This window comes from Marmota flaviventris, chromosome 15, assembly GCF_047511675.1.
Source record: "Marmota flaviventris isolate mMarFla1 chromosome 15, mMarFla1.hap1, whole genome shotgun sequence".
Lineage (NCBI taxonomy): Eukaryota > Metazoa > Chordata > Mammalia > Rodentia > Sciuridae > Marmota > Marmota flaviventris.
The window spans coordinates 72,720,859-72,743,351 of NC_092512.1; the positions used below are offsets into that span (position 1 = coordinate 72,720,859).

The 22,493-nt window shown below is 40.3% G+C and overlaps 1 protein-coding gene across 1 annotated transcript in view; it reads left to right on the forward strand.

Annotated features, from left to right (window-relative positions):
• The window catches only part of Sulf1 (sulfatase 1), a 177,551-nt gene that overhangs the window by 119,548 nt on the left and 35,510 nt on the right, over window positions 1-22,493 (forward strand). Inside the window, 6 exon segments of the mRNA XM_071602348.1 lie at window positions 4,842-4,993; window positions 7,425-7,594; window positions 18,133-18,283; window positions 19,430-19,605; window positions 21,286-21,414; window positions 21,695-21,751. Coding sequence (XP_071458449.1) covers window positions 4,842-4,993; window positions 7,425-7,594; window positions 18,133-18,283; window positions 19,430-19,605; window positions 21,286-21,414; window positions 21,695-21,751 — 835 coding nt within the window.

Consider the following 22,493-nt stretch of genomic DNA (forward strand, 5'->3'; position numbering starts at 1 on the left):
TAAGGCAAAGGGTGATAGCCATGGCAATGGGTAGAAAACACTACAAAATAACCTAAAACGTTAAACAATGAGGGAGGGCAGGACTGACTTGGCATGGCTGCCTTGAGAAGGAGGAAGGAAAAAAATAAAAACAAAAACAAACTCTAAAAGTAGCAGGAAAAAAATTTAAAACTAATTAAACAGGAAGATGTAAGCCAAATGGGGGAGAATTTATTTCCAAAATCTAAGTCCTATCAGGTGGTTAAAAAAAAAAAAGTATATAATCTCTCAGGAGATGCTTTCAAATGCATGATGCAGAGCACAGGGTAAAGCAAGATTTCCTTGCACTGCCGAGTGGTAAAGTATTTAAAATCGGAAGATGGGGTGGTACAAGGATAATGATGATGGCGATGATGATAATAAGACTAAGAGTAGCAGCACTGAATGAGCCAAGGTATGTGAGAGATACATTCCATGTGGATTAACTCATTTAGTCCTCACAACCATCCTGCCACAATTATTACTCTCATTATCCTTGAGCTTTACAAAGGGGATAGGAGTGTCGAAAGGTGAGGGATCTGGCCTGTGGATAAATGGCTGGCCCAGGCAGAGCTAAGATTTCAACCCAGGCAGGCTGGCTGTAGGGTTTATATTTCTAACCCACTGTGCTTTTTCCTCTTGGAAATAAAAGAAGAGAAAAGTTGGAGGTGGGGGGCCTGAGGAGGAAAAAGAGGAGGAGGAGGAAGAGGAGGACGAGGAGGAGGAAGAGGAGGAGTAGAAGGAGGAGGAAGAGGAGGAAGCCAAAGAAGAGAGCCAAGCCTGAGGTTCTTAAATACCAGGCTCTTGGAAATGGTCTTCTTCTGAACTAACTATTGCTGGGGTGTGACCCTAGTCTGCTGCCTGTGACTCTAAGTCATGATGCATTTGGTCAGAAAGGAAAATCATTTTGTGGTTCTATGTGAAAAGGTCGAGCCGTCTCTAAAGGTGAGAGAAATTCTTCATGCACACAGTCAGCTCAAAGGGAAATCCTGAGCCATTTGACTCCAGACCCTCTGACACTTTGTCCCTCACCCAGGCAGGATTCTGGAGAGGAAGTACTTGGCTGATTTCTTGATTGGTTCACTCACTCACAGATTGAACAAATAAATGAACATAGCCAGGGTTCTCAGATTTTTTTCCCCAAAGAAAATGAAAGAAATATCAACTTCAGGAACTCGGAAGCTCTATTTTATGAAAATATTTCAGAAAATCAAATCAGTTTTAAAAACTTGTAGTTCAAGTGAAAACACACACAAAAAAATTCGGTAACTTGCAGAATCCCCAGAACTTCACAATGTGTTCCATGAACCCCAGCTCAAGGAACAAAAAAAGATGGAAACCGTGATGTGTTCAAGGATGGAGATGAGGCCAAGGCAGTATCTCCTCTCAAAAAGCCTCTGCCAAAGAGGGATTCCCTACAGAGATGACTAACCACAGCTGAGAAAGGGAAGATGACATTAGAGCCACAGGACACCCTGCTGCGGGATCAGACAAGGGTGTGAATGAGATGGAGGATCCATCAAAAGGCAGAGGGAGACAACAGTACAAGCAACAGTAGAGGGTGTCACCTTCTCCCCATGTCCTTGCCAACACTTATTGTTACTTGTATTCTTGATCATGGCCATTCTGACTCCAGTGAGATGGAATCTCAGTGTAATTTTTAACTTGCATTTCTCTAATTTCTAGTGACATTGAACATTTTTTATATACTTGTTGATAGTTCAGATTTCTTCTTTTGAAGTCCCTGTCCAGTTCCTTTGTCCATATATTGATTGAGTTACTTGTGGGATTTATTTATTTATTTATTGAGATGTTAAGCTCTTTGAGTTCTTTGTATATTCTGGAAGTTCATGCCCGTACCTGAGGTACAGGTGGCAAAGATTTTCTCCCATTCTGTAGGTTCTCTTTTCATGCTCTTGATGGTTTCTTTTGCTGTAAAGAAGCTGTTTATTCTGATGCCTTCGCATTTATTGATTTTTTGATTATATTTCTTGAGCTGTCCAAGTCTTGTTCAGGAAGTCAGTTTCTGTACCAATAAGCTGAATTGTTGGGCCTACCTTTGCTTCTAGTAGGAGCAGGGTTTCTGGCCTAATTCCTAGTTCTTCCATCCACTTGAGTTGAGTTTTGTGCAGGGTGATAAAAGTGGATTAACTTTCATTCCGTTACAAATGGATCTCCAGTTTTCCCAGCACCTGCAAATTGGTACAACCCCTCTGGAGAGCAGTGTGGAGATTCCTCAAAAAACTAGAAATGGAACCACCAATTGATGGAGTTATCCCACTCCTTCTTCGCAGATGTCCAAAGGATTTAAAATCTGCATACTACAGTAACACTGCCACATCAGTGTTTATAGCAGCACATTTCACAATAGCTAAGCTATGGAATCAACCTAGATGCCCACCAACAGATAAATGGATAATGACATTGTGGTATATATATACATAATGAAATATTACTCAGCCATAAAGAAAAATGACTCTATGACATTTGCCAGTGAATAGATAGATCTGGAGAATATCATGCTAAGCAAAATAAGCCAATCTCTAAGAACCAAAGTTTAAATATTTTTGCTGATGTGTGAAAGCTAAACTACAATAAGGGGGAGGGGGAGAAGAGAAGTTCAGTAGATTAGACAAAGGAGAACAAAAGGAAGGGAGGAGGATACAAATAGGAAAGAAAATAGAATAAATAATTTTCGTATGAATACATATTAAAATTCCTAAGTGAACCCCACCATCGTGCCTACCCACAAGAATGGGGTCCTAATTAGAATAAGATATATCCAATGCTTGTATAATTTTATCAAAATGGATTATATGTATAACTAAGAAGAATTCTAAGAGGGATAGAAACCAGAGCTCAACCCAAGGGAGCACACTGTCTGGAGGGAGGGACAGGGACAACTAGCGGAGAAATGAAACATGAGCTGGAAAAATCGGGATTTTATCTAGATCCAAGATGGGCAAGGTAGACTCTGCAGGCAACAGAGGTCATCCAGGATTATGATAAGAGGGTGACATGACCACAGCTGGTCCTTGGGAAGATTAAGTGGTGACACTGAGGGTGGAAAGACCCTGCAGCTGGCTCAGAGAGCCGGCAGTGACACTGTGAGCATCCATGGGATGTCAAGTCACCTAGGAAGAAGGGACAGATTTGAGTCCTGTTACTGAGGTGGAATCGCAGGAGGCAGCCACTACTCAGCAAGGGGAGGATGGGGTAGGTGAAATCAGAGGAGGTCCTGGATGGTAAAATCTAACAAGAGGGTGATTATGCCACTTGGAGGATTCAAAGATAGCTGAGGAGTAAAGTTGATTTGAAAGGGAAAATAGTTCATCGCATTTTGGATGAGCGCATAGCACCTTCAGATGGAGATGTTTTACAGGCAAATGTATATTAATGATGAAAGCAAGCTAAGTGGCTGTCCCACAGAGACCCAGATGTGAAGTTCATGGCATAAGTTTAAGATTCAGAAATGTGCACTTTAATACCCCTGTCTTACGGTACCTTGATTTTAGGATTCCCACACACACATCTTCTTTTCCTTCTTCTTTTTTAAAATCATTCCAAGCCAGTCTTCCGAGAACTTAACCTTTTGCCAGATATGTAAACGAAGGGACCTATAAAACGTGCTCAGTGAAGCCAGGAAGTGGTTTCAATGTAGGTATCTAGCTGGCCACAAAACATGGTCTCTCCCAAAACAAAATGTTGCAGATTTCTAAGAATCAGAAAAGTAAAACTTGCATAAATGTGGGTATGTAAGTGTGTTGTGTCTATACACACCCATGCATCGACATGTATGCATACATACATATAGAAAATAAAAGTTTTCTCCACTCCCTCATACTCAAAGTGACCAACCAGTAACAGTTTTCCTAGTGTAATCAGAATTGCAAATAGCACCTCTTCTCAGTTAAGTGCTCTGATAATACATTAATTGCCACCCTTCTGACAGTTATAAGTTATTTGACTTTAATACATAACCATTTGGTTCCTGTGATATTCCAACTCCCCCGTCCTTATCATCTTTGTCATCTTTAGAAGAGGAGCAAAATTGCAGTCTTCCTCTTGGAAAAAAGATCAATCGGGCCTTCTGCATAGTGACTTAGATTTGAAATGCCAAAGTTACAGTTGCAAAGTCCTTCCAGGGGCCTTTTTAATTGTGTAACATGTACTTCTACTTCACTGTCATTCTATGAACATTAGTGAGCTGTGTAGAAGTTTTGTGTTCCCAGAATTTTTTTTGTTATCAATAATAGATGTCCACGTAATACACATAACAAACACCCATGTGCCATGAAAACCTTGTCCATATCCATAAAGATGGAGTTTCCCACAGTTCCCTGGCTTGGAAAAATCTGTGCTCTCTACATATATGAAAACCACGATGAGCTTTTCAGCATCGTCTTTATAATTCATAACTCTCAAACAGTAAGTTAGAAAACTTTGTTACAGAGTCTGAACTTTCCAATACTTGCTCTATGATTAGCAGCCCAAACTCACACTGGCTACTTCTCTTTTCATTTCATCAACTTATCAAAAGAATATATTCTGGTTGTATTCCAGGAGGACCATAAGAAATAAGAGTGCAATAATCATTATGGTGGTTTTATTAAACCATAATCCACATACCTTGGTGCTACTTACATTTGTTCAATGTATAACACTAGCCCTGTATTACATTAATGTTGTTTTGGCATTAATGTTACCTAGATTAACTTTCATTTCACCATCTTTTTTTCAAGTCTTAATTTCATACGTAGGCATTTACTTATGATTAATCATTTCACATGAGAAAATAATCCTCTTTTTTCCCCCCACTGCAGCCTTTTTTGGAAAATACCTCAATGAATATAATGGCAGCTACATCCCTCCTGGGTGGCGAGAATGGCTTGGATTAATCAAGAATTCTCGTTTCTATAATTACACTGTTTGTCGAAATGGCATCAAAGAAAAGCATGGATTTGATTATGCAAAGGTAATTTTCAGACACTTTTACACTGCATCAATTTACTTTGTGCATAATGGGGGAAAGCCATTTTCAGTGAGTTAAACTATCCACAAGATTGGCTTTCTATGTTCTCACAATGTTAAAATGAGGAATTTTAAGGTAATTTTCAACTGCAGGCAAGAAAAAGACTCACAAGGAACACAGCCTTTGTGTAGTAATTTTTCTCCCTCATTAGGATGGCCGTAATCAGTGCTTGATGAAAGTATCATTTAAAAAAAAAATCATACATCCTCAGCCCTCGCTCGTGATAATTTTTGTTTTTCCCTTTCTCTGAAGGACTTGTCAACATAATCAAATGTTCATCTTATACTGTTTTGCTTTTCAGTGGGGTGAAAGAATATTGTGTCTGTGGCTTCAGATGTAGATGTAAAAATAAGAGCAGACAAGTGTAATAATTAAAGGTTGGGAAACTGCATTCCTTGTTTGTACTCCTGTCTGACCAAGCTTAGTATATGTGACAAGGACACCTGCCCCATGGCAGCCATAGTCCACACGAGTCTCAAGGGCTATCAATCAGGATTTTTAAATCCGTTCATAGAAACCAAAATTGGTGTGTTCCAGGGTTCTCTAACCAGTGGAGACTGGATTTGCCTTAGAAATTCACAAAGGTGTTGTGACTGCTTACTTAAAAATTTTTTTCAGATCATAAGAGTAAAAGGGACAATATTTTTGAATGTAGCCTGAAAGGCTCCCTTCCCTTCCAGCCATACCCATGGCATCCTCTCTCGTCCAACAACCCTCCTACTAGGCGCTTGGTAGAAACAGAAAAAGGGAACTTGACTTAATGTGGTTGGCACATGGCTGTCTTTGTGCTTGGCCTGATTTGAGCACAGGGGACTTGGAAGGAGATAAGGTACAAGTTCTGATCGTACCCTTCAGAACACAATGAATGCAAATTAATTCACAAACATTGTTAATAGGCTTCTAGACTCATCAAAGTTGAGAGCTGGCAGGGACCTTGGAGGCAAATTTGAGCAATGTCCTCATTTTACAAGATGAAGAATAAAGCAGCCCAGAGTGGTTCCACCAGTCTCACACCCCAGGTCACTTCCCCGGGTTGTGGCTACACTCATTGCATGCAAAGGATGTGTGCCACACGCACTAATTGTCACTGCTATGGCTTTCTATCTGTGGGGATGCTTTTCATGCTCCTTGTTCAAGCTATTAACCTTTCATTCCCTGTTGTCCTAAGGAGAGCAAAGTAATCAAGATTCTTTCCAAATACTAAATCAGCCTAACTTGCTCATTATCACAGCAGATTAAGTGTCAAAGACAACTGTGTCCAGAAAAAAAATAAATAAATAAAAGATATATCTTTTTTTTTTTTGTAGTGAGGAAAGAAATAAAAACAGACACCCTCATGGAGGAAGGGGACAAGCCTGCGGACTTGTCCTCACAATGACATGTGACACAGATTTTGTCCCCTGAGCACTGCTTTTGCAGCTGTTCTGGTCCTTAAATCCACAACATGTGACTAGCCATGCCTGGAAGTCTTTGACGTTGTGAACATGGCCTGGGACTTTCTGAATAAAGTTTAGACTGAAACTTCCAGCCCAGTGATACACACTTAGAGGAAGCAGGTGGTTTGATTTAAGTTTTCATCCTTTCTTTATTTTTCCCTCCCACCCCCTCACAGACTTGCATCAGCCCCCCTGACAGTGGGTTAAGTCATTTTATTAGCAACAGGCTCTAATCCCAGCAGCTATATTACTTTAGTTGTGCAATTAACACAGTATAATCTGCAGGAAATCAACCACTCCCCATATTTAAGTGTTTCAAATAAACTAATTGATAAAATGTTGCAGCTTTCCCCTGTGCTCCCAGATTTTGGCCATGGCTTTGATTAGTGATTATTATGTTATTCCCACAGGTGAATTTTTAATGTGAAGAAAAGATCCTTTCTTGTGTTTGTGCCTTTGTGTGTACATGAGTATGTGTGTGTGAGTGTGCGTGTGTGTTCTGCAACTGTGAATTTGAGGTGGGCGTGGGTGTTTCCTGCCCTTGAAGTAATTAAAACTTTTGCCAACGAATTACAACAACAAAACCTGAGAATGAAATATATATCCGGTGCTTCGTGTGTGCTAGTGCGTGTATTGCCAGGTCTGATCGTTATCTTGGGCAAACACAACTTGTCTTTTTTCTTCCCTAATTGCTAAATTGTGCATTACTTAAAATACAATTTTTTTTGCATGTTACTAAGCCAGCAACCCTCAAAATTAACTAGCAACTGATTTTTGTCTTTTCTTGAAGATGTTTTGCTGCCTCAGAAGCTACCATCTTCTTTCATGTTTTAAACCTTTACCTCTTCGTTCAGGCTTCTGAGAAAAGCAGTATTCAAATGTGTTCTGATGAATGTCACCTTTTGTAATTTTTGTTTTGTGTCAAATGTATGTTTCAGGACTACTTCACAGACTTAATCACTAACGAGAGCATTAATTACTTCAAAATGTCTAAGAGAATGTATCCCCATAGGCCCATTATGATGGTGATCAGCCACGCTGCGCCCCACGGCCCCGAGGACTCGGCCCCACAGTTTTCAAAACTGTACCCCAATGCCTCCCAACACATGTGAGTAAAACCTCAAAGCTGTGCCTGACAAATATGGCTTTTCCTTTGCTCCCCACTTGATCCTCACCTTTACCCCATTTCCTTCCACACTGTGTGTCCCCAAGGCAGAAATGCCAGAGTCCATTGTGACAAACTGATAAGTGCCAATCACTGAACGGGACAGAGCCACCAGGCCTGACATCTCTGCCTTGTCTAGATGGTTTTGGAATCACATTTACCAGCAGCTCAAAAAAGAGTCTCATCAGGTGAATGGGGGCAGTTTTTACCTAAAGTTCCCATTCATTGTCTTAAAAAATATTCATGTGTACGATCTAATAATATTAATAATAATAATAATCAAACAGTATGCTTTTCATAGCAGCAGAATGGCCACCCAGGTCTGGTTAAGGAAACAGGGGTTTGTTTTCTGGGCAAATACTATAGCAGCTTTGCTGCAGATGTGCAATTAGGATCTGCAGAAGGCAGCTGGAGTGGCTCACCCAGGAGGCCTTCTCAGGTCACGGCTTTAAAATAACCTGCTGTTTCTTTTTGAGAGGCAGGAGTCTCCTCAGAGAAAAGGGAGTGAGGAGTGCAGAGGGGAGGGGGAGAGCGAGCAGAGAGCTGTAACATGCCAAGGATGGAGAAGCCTGGGTGCTTTGGCAGCAAAGAACATGATTTTGTTGACTCTGTCAACAGTTTCTTCCCAATCATTGCAATCAATATTCAGTCTTCCACGCAGTGCAGCTGGCGCTGGGTCTGCTGAAAGCTTGCCCATTAGAAAGGCAGGGAACCGGAAATTGATATCTATTTCCTTATCACCAAACCTCCAAAATCGGTTTTTAATCTATTTGTGCTTAAATACCATTTGTTTCCATCCAGACAGAAAGAAAGCTCATGAAAATAGATAAGTAACTTCTGGAAGGTATGGTTGCTGGTCATTATATATCCCTGGAGAATTTTTCTTTTTCTTTTATATCTCATTATAACTAATTGACTAATGATTCCTAATCAGGGAAACATAGATTGTCTTTATTATATCAAGTAATTGAGATTAGAAAAAAGGAGTCCTGAGTTGACTTAGGAATTAACAGTAAATATATGAAGCCAGAGTGGGAGACCTACTGAGCATGGCCAGAAAGTTGGAGGCTAGAAGTGTTTTATATATATATATATATATATATATATATATATATATATATATATATATATATAAAGAAGGCTGTCACAGCAACTGGAGACTCTGAGCCATTGTATTGGAGATTCAACCCCATGAGCAGATACACAAGCCTCTGAAGGCCTTACCCACATATAACTCTGCATCTAAATTCATGAAAGAAGCCACTTGGCAAGAGACTCTCTGTTTCAATGCACACACAAATTTACTAACCAGCTGAGTCAGTGAAGGGAAAAAGTCTTGTAGGTTTCTCCCCTACTCTGAAACCCACTTTTTCCTTTTTTTTTTTTTTTTGAAATCAGAAAATACTTTGTATAGTGTCCTTTGTTGCATGAGCAGAATCCCAGCCTAAGGTGACTTTCTTTTACCATAAACCTTACAGGTGTTTCCCTGAATTTGAAGAGAGGGGGTTGATAAAATATGGTGTTTTTATGGTTCCTTAGAAGTTAGCCTGCCTTTGAAGCTTCAAGACAAGGTCCTGAGCCTACAGGAAAATCAGCCCCAGGTCAAAAGGTTCTGACAGCTCCGTTGCATGTCCAGACAGTAACTGCATGTGGAGAGGAGTCTGTAGAGTTCTTAGGGCCTCAACAATAGCTTTGCACAAAAGCATCTCTGATTCCAACAGTTAAAAATTCTACTTAGCCTACAAAAGTTTATGAGTGATGCCCATTTTACCACACAGCATGATGCAAAAAAATAGGCGTGAGGAAGATTCTATGACTCTCACTGAGAAACCCATAAACTAGGGCAGAGATTAGCACACAGGCACCCACAGTCCAATCCAGCTTGCCACCAACTTTTTGTTAATAAAGTTTTATTGAAACACAAACATTCGAGTTCGTTTACATGTCCTCTACAGCTGCTTTTGAGATACAACAGTCAAGTGGAGTAGTTAGAGTAGATACCAAATGATCTGCAAAGCATAAAATATTTGTCCTTTGCTCCTTCACAAAATAAGTGTGCCCTGACCCCTGCTTTAGAGGGAAGATGAGTTAAGTGTCCATATAGTCATATCAATAGTAGTACTCCAAGTGGCAAGTCCAGAGCAGGCATTCGTGGGTCTAGGGAAGGTTAGAGCAAAAGCATTTACATTTCTGGGGGAGGGGAGCCAAGAAAATCTCATGGACCAAGAGGCCTTCAAAGTGGGCCTCAAAGGATGGAAAAAAAATTTTCGCAGATGATTCAACTAACATTAAGTAGATGATTTCAGGAAGAGAATAAAGCACAGAGAGTTTCACCATGTAAGTGGCGCAAAAATTGGAGAACAGAGTACAAACAAATAGCACAGGATAAATCTCCAAAAGAAAACAGTTGCAAAATATTGGAAATTTCAGTGAGTTTGTATATAAACACAGCACTAACAAAATATGAGTGACTTGGATGTTTTCTCATGCCATTTCACAAGAATAGCTTCAGGTATTCCTTTTTAGTTTAAATGAACCAACTGTGTCCTTACCATTGATTCTATTAAGTAAAATCTACACATATTCAGGCCTTAGAGGTAAGCAAGCCTGGTATCCTGTCTTACCTGCCTTCACTGAGCCTGTGAGAAGCTTCCTTAGCCTTTCAGAACCTCCGCAGTGTCATCTGTAAAATGCACATAATAATAATACCAGCACCTTGATGTGATGTCATGAACAAAAAGTTAGAGGGATGACATAAGTAAATCCCCTCCTAGGGCCTGGAACATAGGAAGCCAATTCAAAACTGTTAATTCATGTTGATCCTTGCTCTTAAGATGAATTATATACAACTGGGCAATATATGACCTATGCACTTTCCATGATAGCACATGCCTGTACTCCCAGCTACTTAGGAGGCTGAAACAAGAGGATCACAAGTTCAAGGACAGCCTTAATGTCTTAGTGAGGCCCCATCTCAAAATAAAAAATAAAATAAAAAAGGGCTGAAATGGGACTCAGTAGTAGAGTATCATGGGTTCAATCCTCAGAATCCAAAAAAAAAAAAAAAAAAGCACAATTTCATATCATTCAACTTATAGTTTAGGAGGAAGCAGCTTGAGAAATAACAAGTCAAACACTTGTCCATAGTGACCTGGCAAATATCTTGACAAGCTAAGACTACATTGTGATGAGTCTCTCACATCTGGCCATTCTAAAAAACTCAGACAGGATAAGTACCAATCTGGGCTGTATTATTTTCTCCAGGTGCACGGTGGGCAATCACCCTCAGCCACAGAAAATGAACATTCATGTGGTTGGCTGGGTGTCTCAGCTTCTCTTGGCCACTAAGGCCTGAAGCTTTGTGCACCTAGAATGTGGAGATCCACATCTCCAGCTGCCCTAGGAGTTGAATTCCTAGCATCTTTGCTGTAAAGTTCTCTTTGGCAGCTGCTGGAGGAAGAGGCTGGAGGGCATGAGTGTACATCCCACATCCTAGGGAGTGCACAGGTTCAGAGTTCAGTCCTCAGACAGCAGAAGTGAGACAAATTGAAGACAAGCTGCCAATTGTGGTGCAGGGAGCTACTGAATGGCCAGCTTCCTCAGCAAAAACACCAGCAACATGCTCAAGCAATGGGATGCAAGAAGTTAAGTATTTTGCAGAAATATTTGGCAGGCCCTGCACAAACAGCAAGGAGCTATATAGACTGTCCCCTGTTGTGGAGCAGCCAGCAATGTGAACATTTTGCTTTAGGTCTTCTTCCTAGGTGGTCAAGCATCGTCCAGATCCCTTTTATCCAGTCTTGGGTTATAGCTCTCTGACCCTCTCAGACCGGAGCAAATGGATCATGTTTCCACAGTGTTTGCAAAAAGAGGAAGCCAGTTCAAGATTGGCACGTTGGCTTTACAAACCTAGGGGAGAGATTATGCCCTACCAACTGAGACCAAGAGCGAGTTATGACCCACTTGTTGCACGGGGCACTGTTAATCAGACAGTAGCTCAGCCAATTGTGGCCTCCCAGGAATCTGAGAAAGCCTCTGTCACAAAAATAGTCATACAGGGGCAGAGGATGTAGTTCAGTGGCCCTAACGTGTAAGGCTCGTTACAAGGCCCGTTGGTTCAATCCCCAACTCAGCAAAAAGAAAAAATATATATACACATAATAATGTTTATCATAAAGTTCTTCCCTATGTTTAAGACTGCCACACTATTCAGTGAGTTTTCTCCACAGTTGTGATAATAGGCACATAGCTCTGGGGAGCTGGAATCCTTACCACCTGCCAGTGAGCTATGCCCCTAGCAACTTTGAAAAAAATTTTGTTGTTATTCCAGTTCAAAAGTTGTTACTCGGAAACACACACACACACAGAAAGAAAGAGAGAGAGCTTTAAGTGAACCTAAAATCTCAGAAGAATCTCCACTAATTGGCAAGAACTGTTGTGAAAATAGAGCTTTTGGATAAACAAAGTATGTCAGAGGAAAACACCTCTGTGTAAGCCATAGAGCAACATTTTTCAAACACCTTTGTTATCTAAAGCTGCAAAGAAATATGTTACCTTAAAAAAAAAAGTACATCCTTAACTTTTTTTCTCCCAAAAATACATAAAAGGAGGTGTTTTCAGATAAGAAAATTTAAAGTTCTCTATACAAATTTCTGGTTTGGGCAGAACTAATTGCTCCCTTTCTATATTCCTACCCTGACTGTCTCTTATACCTGACTACATATCTGTGTTAACCCAGATCCCCAAGGTTTTACTGTACAACTCCAGGGGGCAGAATTCAAATAAAATGTCATGAATGATGCCCTGGACTTATACAATTCCCAGGGCAGGGACCTAAGCCTTACATCTGTTTACCTCCCGGGTCCTGGTGGGCATGGATCCTGACATACTTAGCAGTTGCAAAAGTTATTGTTGTTTACCAAATGAATAATGTTAACCTCATCAGTTGGCTGCCATTAAGACATTTTAAGTAACAGCAAACCATTTAAATAATGGGTTTTGTGAATTAAAAATACCCTAGAGATATTCTAATTCCAATTTCTAATTTTTTAAGTGAAAGCCCAAATGACTTTTCCCAGGTCGCATGAGTAGTTAGGGACAAAACTGGACCCAGTCGATCTCCCTTCTACATACACCAGGTTTGCTCAGTTCACAATACACACACTATTAATATTCTAATTCTCAGCATCATTAAGAGACTTTCAAAATTATTTCCATTATATAACTATAATTGAAATCTTTTGGTATTATTCTGCTTGTTTTCAAACATTACCGATCTGAAGACATTTGCAGTCAGGTGAGGGATAGCTCCACAAAGCCATTAAATAAGTTTGCTTTTAGTGAAAACCAAGATGGTATGTATGGCTTTGAGAGATTCAGTATAGAATTTTCAATTTAACGCTTTGCATGTGTGCTTTAAATTCGTATAACTGGCTTATTCTGAGAAATGAGAACTATTTCATTTTTCAGTGAATTATGTTCCTGCTACCAGTGTCCTTTAAGAGTTCCCTTATTAGGGTTTTTGTTGTTGTTTGAGATTAGCTAACAAATGAAGACTACACATGTTCAAATACAAGACATGAGAAAAACATCTATTTTCACTGGAATGACAGCAAAGGCCATCGGCAGTAAAAATGAATTGCTAAGTTCTTTGTAAGTCCCCAATATGGGTTTAATATACAACATGTGCATTTCTTGAAACTTTTTGCCAGTAAGCATTATTCTCCTAAAAATTCCACCATCAAAAAGAAAAGTGACATTATTGATTTTCAGAATTCTTATTCCTGCTCTGTCAATAAGCAATGCTGGAAAGAAAAATCAAACCCCAAAGAGAATTGGCATGATGGTGAAGGTCAAATTTACAAGTGAAGGGGGTCAGGAGTGTATGACCCAGTGTGCTGAGCAGTGCATCCCAACAAGCAATGACAAGAGAGAGAGGCAATATGCAGGAAGCCTCTGGGGAAAGTTAAAACTTTTAAATACAGTAGTCATCTTGGAGGATTAGCGGTATATGTGTTTAAGAGCTAGAGTGCACAAGTCTGGGTAAAACCCTAATCTAACAGACAAAGTCTTACCAGGCTGGGAATGGGAGACTGAATCTTGAAATAGTTTTTTTTAAAGAAAGCAACAGAAAGTCAAATAGGACTCTCTGGTCCTTTGTCCTCTTAATTTTAAAGCAACAGCTAGTGTTATCTACCTTTCTGCAGATGCATTTGGTGTGCCCTGGAGGGCCAGACATCATTCTGTGTTTGCAACAAAAGTTGACATTGAGCAACTGGTGGGAAGCACCTGAATGAGAAGCAGAAGCTGCTAATATTTTAAATTGGGACAAAGAGTCAGGTTTGGAGGATTTTGATAGGAAAAAAAAAAGTGTACATCAGTCCTCATTTTAATGGCTGGGCTTTAAAAAACAACAACAACAACAACAAAAAAAAAAACAAGGATTGAGTCCAGGGGCAGTTAACCACTGAGCTAAATCCCCAGTCCCTTTTCATATTTTATTTAGAGACAGGACCTTGCTAAGTTGCTGAGAGGCTGGGGTTAGAGGCATGTGCCATTGCACTCAGCTTAATGGCTGGGATTTTTACATGCTTTGTGATGGTATGGTTGGTGGGGAGGGGGTGGGGACATGTCCATGTGACATCATAGAGCACTCGCCAAAAGCTGCCACATCTGAGTACTTCCTCATTTGTAAATGGAAACAAGAAGCCTTAATTAGTAATTAAGTGATAAGTCATTTCCCAGTTACCTACAAGTACAAGGTGATCCCAAAATTTGCTCTATCGAGTCACAGAAATCTTTTAACTTTCACAAGAATTCTTCAAAGTATGTTATTCCTATTATAAAGAGGAGGAAACGGAGGCTTAGATCATAAAGGGAAAAAAAAAAATTGTCCAGAATCCCATACCAGTAAGTAACAGAGTTGAGAGGAAAATTTGAATCTGAGCCCAAAACATTTTGGAAGAGCCAAATGTACCGTTTTTCCACTTTGACCTAAAACAGTTCCCCACTTCTTCCAGTGGCTTGTGTTCCAGATGACAGCTCCAGGCCCTGTTTGAATAATTTTAAGTCAATCCTTAGTTAGGAAAGCAAGACTTAATTATCACTGGAGGACAGAAGGCTGCATCTTCAAGGAATTTGGCAGATCTCAGCAGGAGGCAACCACAGGTCTTTGGCAAAAGATCACTTTTCAACAACATTGTCAATTCCAGCAACCCTCGACCTTCCACCTGCATGTCCTGGAACAGCTGCTGTTCTGGGGGGGGGGGGGGGGGGCGGGGAAGCAGAGGCGGTCTGTCTTCCTTTAAAAGGCAAATGCCTCCAACTCCCCACCGCCCACTGCGCTGCCCCACAGGGATCCCCCCCTCCATATCATCCCAGAACTGGAGGTCATCTCCCATAACTAGAAATTAAGAACAATAAAGGAGTGGGGGGGGGGTGGACAGCTTTGACAGCAGACCCTGAACTCTCCCTTTTAATATAAGCCAGATTTAACATATGTCATTCTGTAAATCCGAGAGTCCAATTTGAGGCTTGTAATTTGCTGCAACCGTCCCTCTTCCTCGAAGGGAGATGGGACGAGGCCAAGCACATCAAGGTAACTGGTGGAAGATATAATTTGCCCACAGTGAGCCTGTGTGTCAGTTTCCTATTGTAATTTCTATTTGCATTGAGGTTTTGTGGTTTTAAGAAAGTCAACTAGATTTATTTTTAAATTAAGCCAACCCCAACATCAAAGGCAAGAAGAGGGGGATGTTTATGATAAAGAAACCCTGGATAATCTTTTATAGCTGTGTTCTCTTTCAGGGCACGTATCAGTAAATAGTTAGGAGACCTTTCACGACCAAGTTGCTTTATTTCTCCAACCTCAAACAACCCCCAGGGATGAAAAGCCCTTTGCGAGGTGATCTGGAAGTCCCTCTCTCCTGCTCCTCAATCTCTTGGTCTAACCCTGTCTGTAGCAGGACAGACTGCATCAGGGATGAGGAGTACAGCCCCAGTCCTCACCTTCTTCTCTTCCCACCATGCCTTAGTTCTGGATATGAGGAGCCTCTGCAGGCCCCAAAATAGGAACCTATGGTAGGCAAGAAGAAATTTTATATTAAAAGTTTCTCTTTAAAAGAATGACAGATGCTACCTAAAGAGTTTTCATTTATTTATTTATTTTTATTTTATTTATTTTTACTGTGGACCTGAAGCATTTTACTACGATAGGATTTTTTCAACCCAAAGACTTACATGAAGTATATTTGTTATTGGTTCATGAAGGAAGCTTAAGGACCTCATCTAGGCCTGGTCAAATAATGTATATGTGGAGCTGGGGATGTGGCTCAAATGGTAGCGTGCTCACCTGGCATGCATGAGGCACTGGGTTCGATCCTCAGCACCACATAAAAATAAAATAAAGATATGTGTCCACCTTAATAATAATTAATAATAAGTATATGTAGTTGTTTCACCAAACAGCCTTTTTATTTTATTTTATTTTATTGGTGGTATTGGAGATTGAACCCAAGGATGTTCTACATTTGAGCTCCACCCCCAGCCCTTTATAATTTTTGTTGTTGTTATCATTATTATTATTTTGAATTTTGAGACAGGATCTTGCCAAGTTGTCCAGGCTGGCCTTGAACTTGAGATCAAAACAGCTTTTTAAGAAAGGGGTAATGAAGCCCTTTTTATAATGAGCATGTCTAGCCACATGCTCTTGCCCACTCTGGAACACGTCCCTGTAGATGGAAGTTGGCTTACACTTCTAAGCATAACTTATACACTTTAAGATACAATGTCTCTGGGTTTAACTGGTGTTTATGCTGTTGCCCTTCTGCTCAGGTAACCAGTGTCCATACTGATCATCAGAGTAACTATGGAACAGGAAGTCAATAATTCCTACGAGCATTTTCTCCTATGGAAAGGGAGGTTTTGCAAATCCCCTAGCAGAAGAAAATGTGCATTTCTATGGCTCGGTGTGCACAGGATTGTGCCAGTGTACAACCATGTGTCTCAGAAGCTCCATGTTTTTTTCCCAGAGGAAATTCACAGCACCACAGAATTAAGAGAGTACTCTGCCAGTCTCCTGAAGTCACTGAGCACACAGTGACTGATTGTTTCTCTAGTTTTATAATATGAATAGTGGCCCAGGGTCCCCTTTAGTAATTCTTATCAACAATCTTTCACTGATAGACATTTCTCCAGAACAAAGCGGGCTAATCAGATTTTTCCATCAACATAGACTGCTGCTTACCCATTGAGACTAGCTATTTGTAAAGTCCTGGTTTGGAATCAACCCTCACTTGACTTTTTTTTTTTTTTTAAAGCAAGTGAGCTTTGGAATCCAGTTCTGATTTGACCCCTGATGAACTGTTAATCTGGAGAAGTTCTTTAACTTTGCTAAGTCTTGGTTTTCTCATCTGTTCAATGGATATAATAAACCTATTTCCCAGGACATCTGAGATAACTGAATGAGTTAATGGCATATAAAATGCTTTGCACAATATCAAACACGTGGTCAATACTCACAACCCCTATGTACCCAATAATGTTTAAAGAGAAGGTTCCAGTGGGTTATGGTCTAGCAAAGAATTCAAGTGTAAATAAATAATTCTGAGTTTAAGAACTGCTATAGTGTGAGTCTGCATTTCAGGAACACAAGGTGGTAGTATCTAATGGTTGAGGGACTTGGACTTCAACAGGAAGGTGAGATATTTTTTGGGTCCCCAGTGAAATACATTCGACAACACTTGGGTCTCTGGGTTAGACTAAATATAGATTTGAACTAACCTATCCTAGACCACTAGGACCTACTTACCTGTGGTTAATAAAAATCATGCCCTGTATCCCTTCTGATTTGTCTATGAAATGAATAGCTTTCATGGTAAACACGTATGTTGAAGACATCGTCTTGGCTATAATTCCAGTAAGTGTAATTAATGGTGTTAATACACAAGATCAGGAATGAGAAAAACTCATAGAGATATATAAGTAATCAATAAAATGCTCTTAAGAAATTCAAGAGAAAAATGCACTGAGGCTGTGATTCACCTTCATTTCACATAACATTTGCGACTATATTTAATAGCCTAATTAGCAATAAAGTTTTTATGAGTTAACATCACCCTGAGAACATTCCCTTCTGTATTACTGAGTTTTATCTGTAGCTTTGTAACATAACCATAATCGTGTTGTTGGGTTTCTTACACAGTTTATTGGATGAACCCAAAAACTTGCACTAATAACCTGTTCAGCCGCCAATCTTGGTTTCATCTGTTTTAATTTATATACCCTCATACCCTCAGAGAGTAAATTCTTGGAGGGGGGTTGTGAGGATTCAGATCTTCTTATAAACGCAAAGAGGCAAACACTCCAACTGTATCTAGATTGTCTTTCTTAAATATGATTATTTCACAACCTTTAACTGAAGATATCTCCATAAATGACTAAGTAAAAAATGTATGATAAGTTTTCTCTCTGGATGTTTTCAGAACTCCTAGTTATAATTATGCACCAAATATGGATAAACACTGGATTATGCAATACACGGGACCAATGCTGCCCATCCACATGGAATTTACAAATGTTCTACAGCGCAAAAGACTTCAGACTTTGATGTCAGTAGATGATTCTGTGGAAAGGGTAAGCACAGGGATGAGTTTCTGTTTAACTTCCTTTGGGTACATCCATTCTTGCCAATTCCGTTCATACCTTTCTGATTCTGGCCTCATATTAAAAGAGAGAGTGTTGGATGACTTATTCATGTCTCCTTTATCTTGTCCCTGTTCTGTTTTTCTAGTTTGGTTCTTAAGGAGCTGGTGACCAAGGAGAGAAAAATCAAAGCATCATAAATCAGGCCATACCCTCAGAAATTAAGCCAATAACGTAAATGACTGTCGCAGTTCCAGAACTAGGCAATAGGGATGGGTGAGAAGTGTGGCGAGGTTAGGATTAAGTGCCCTATAGAAAGCAAGCAGCAATGCATAGCCCCAACTAATTTTTACCATTTAGAAATGAACATCAACTATCAAGTTTTCTGACTTTTAAAAAGAAGCCAGAAATACAAAAATTTTCATTTGAAATTTCCTGAATTTTAAAATCAAATAAGACACACCTAAGGCTGGATCTACCTAGATCAGGCTGACAGGCAGTCTATTTTTAACCCTTGGTTGTTAGATTTTAAAAAAAGTAATGAAATTAAGATTTGCCTTAGCAGGGGATTTTCAAAGTAAAATTTATAAAGTTTGGCGGTAGAGATTGTTTTGTGCCTTGTTACGTTTATGTTTTATCATCATTACTGCTGTTTTACTAAACAGATGAACAAAACCTGTTAGTAGAACGTCCTGCCTTCAGAAAAGTGACACTTGAACTGTATCGTTGGGTCCTTCCCTTCCAGGATTGTAAGCAGTTAGAAAACGTGGTTCATGTTCACGTCTGTCAGTCTTATTGTAGAATTCTTGTTTTTAAAAAAATAATGGAAAGCTGGGTACAGTGGCACTTGCCTGTAATCCAGAGACGCGGGAGGCTGAGGAAGGAGGATCACAAGTTCAAAGTGAGCCTCAGCAAGTGTGAGGCTGCTAAGCAACTCAGTGAGACCCTGTCTCTAAATAAAATACAAAATAGGTCTGGGGATGCGGCACAGTGGTTGAGTGCCCTTGAATTCAATCCCTGGTACCAAAGGAAAAAAATATATATATGAAAAAGATTCAGAGTAAATTGTGGCAACACCATATCATGTCATCTTGTGACTCAGCAATGGGTTCTGACACATCCTGTGCTGTGTTGCAGCTGTATGACATGCTCGTGGAGACGGGGGAGCTGGATAACACTTATGTCATTTACACCGCTGACCATGGCTACCATATTGGGCAGTTTGGACTAGTCAAGGGGAAATCCATGCCATATGACTTCGATATCCGCGTGCCTTTCTTTATTCGTGGTCCAAGCATAGAACCGGGATCAACGTATGTATTTCTCTGTCTGCAATGTCCGGCTGCCTCAGCTCATGCACATCTGAGATAATCCAATTACTAATCTCAGTGTCTGGTTTCCTTTCATTCAAAACAAAAAAAGGTTATATGTAGGTTGGTAATTTAGAAGATGAAAACCTTTACCCACTGCCATGTGTTAAATTAACTAATATGTACTGTTTAAACAGAAAAGAAAAATAACTATCGATGATTAATTCTCTCAAATTGATCAGAATCCATATCTTTTTGGCCTGTGTACACGGACAGAATATGATTTGGGGAAACAGATGTCATCTTTACCTTCTCTGAATCAGAGAGAGATACACTGCTTTTTTTTTTTTAAACAACCAATACCATTCTCTCAGTTTTTTTTTGTTTTTTTTTTAATTAGAAGAGGGCGGGGGATGTGGTTCAGTGTTGGCATGCTGCCTAGCATGTGCAAGGCACTGAGTTCAATCCTCAGTACCAAAAAAACAAAATCTCTGCCAGGTGTGGTGGCACACACCTATAATCCCTGCAGCTGGGGAGGTTGAGGCAGAAGGATCACAAGTTCAAAGCCAGCCTCAGCAACTTAACAAGGACCTAAGCAACTCAGTGAGACTCTGTATCTAAATAAAATATAAAAATGGGCTGGGGATGTGGCTCACTGGTTAAGTACCCCTGGATTCATTCCCTAGTACCAAGAATCATCATCATCATCATCATCATCATCATCATCATCTAAATTTTTTTTAAATTACTGAATTTTTTAAAAATTAAATGTTGTAAAGCAAGATTTACTTTTTAAAGGAAAGATTTAAGTGGCTAGTGTTCTATTTCTGTCACCTTGTCACCACTCGCTGGCCACTGCATCCCTTTCCATCTCTATTTTCCCATGATAAAATGGGTTCCACGTGTCTTATACCATGTTTTGTATAACATGAGATCTTGTGCATAAAAGAATTACATGAAGGTTAAAAGAAAAGCATGGAAATATATTTCAAAATGCCTGTCATCTAGCCTGGACCCTGATATACCACTGGATAAGCTAGACAGGCATGTACATCCTGTCTCTGGTTCTGCTGGAGGTGGCGACAGGATACATAACCCAGATTTTCTAAATCTCACCCAAGTGTCTCCTGTGTGCGTCACAGTGCACACTGAGGAGAGGGTGATGGGAGTAAGAAGGATTTCTCTGAAGAATGTTATTATGTCTCTTATGATCATTAGCAACACCCTGGGAATTGTCACATCTATAGTTAGAAAGCTGTATGTTGGAAAGCCTTGGTAGCCTTGGTTAGATTCAACTCCGAAAGTCGTATGTTCTTTCTGAGAATATGGATTTTTAAAGCCCTGGTTCAACAGAGGAGTTCTGGACCTGTCAGGTTTTAGAAGAAAGTATACAACCCACAAAAAGATAAAATCAGGCCACATCTTGTCTGGCAGTGTGGCTGGAGCCCAAGGGTATGGGCACTCTCTCCAGCCCAGCCTCCTCCCCACCAAGAGTCCATTAATCTTGTTGTGTGCCATTGCTGCTTACTCTCCCTGGAGAGATCCCACCACTTATCCCTGGGAAACCAAAGGTGAGGGGCTAGAAGAGTTGAAGACCAGTGAGTCACTGCTGTGGAAAGAGCAGCCTTAGATGCCACCCTCCACTGGCTTTGGGGCTGAGCCTAACCATCTGTGTCTTTGCAGAGTCCCACAGATTGTCCTCAACATCGACCTGGCCCCTACCATCCTGGATATTGCTGGGCTCGACACGCCTCCTGATGTGGATGGCAAATCTGTCCTCAAACTTCTAGACCCAGAAAAGCCAGGAAACAGGTGCGTCAGAATTCCTTCTCTCAGCCATCCCCAAGCACCCGGGGCTCTGGCTGGCTCTCAGAGCTAGGCAACAGCTGAGAAAAGCCAAGATAAAATACGCTTTACCCGTGCAGATGGCCCCGAGCTGGGCCTTTCTCTGCCGTATGTGAATAGCACATGGATGGAGATGCAGTCATGGTCTGCAGGAAGTGAGGGGTGTTTCTTTAAATAAACTGTTAGCACAGATCCATTTGGAAAAACATCCAGATGCCAGCAGTAAATATTATTATTTTGCTTTCAGGTTTCGAACAAACAAGAAGGCCAAAATTTGGCGAGATACATTCCTAGTGGAAAGAGGGTAATTATTGGTTCCTGGGGTGCTTCTGGGAACCAGTCCTAGTGGGCAGCTCTCCCTGATGGATATTTTCTTTCTTCCTTTTATTTTTTTTTTCTCCCTCCTATTTTGGTTTACTAAGCATGTGGATTTTGCAAGCCTAGTTGCAAGATTGAATGGTTTTGCTGCTTATTCTCTCCTGGCCAGGGGAGTAATTATTCCTGCATCACAATTGTAAAGAATAAATTATCGCGAGATGGGGCCAAAGCCTTTGCATCAGTACTGATTTACTGTTGCATTTCTCAACCTTGGTTTCTAACCAGACCAATCAACTTTCTCAACCAGCCTTCCCAAGTCCTTCTCTAATAGCCTCCAAGGCATGTCTGGTCCCCTACCTTCTATTTCTTTTCCTTATGTTCCTGTCATCACTTTAAACATATAAATTTAAGCCATTATAATTATTTCCATAGTCACTTTGGGTTCCCCTCTTGATTGGTTATGCTTATTGCCTTGTTTTTATTTGTACATAAATTGGGAGAGAGAAAAGCATTTATGTCATTATTTATTAGCAAGAACTTGAGAATGCCCAATGTGTCGAAATTAAGGCAAGGGCTCAGAAAATGTTGAAATCCTATAGACAGAGCTTTAACATTTACATCTTGCTATTTGAAGCATGTAGAGTCATGCAACAGGGGGAAAAAAATAAAATAAAAGAATGGGCAGGACTCAGGAAGGTAATGCTGATCACTTCTCACTTTTCCCTTTC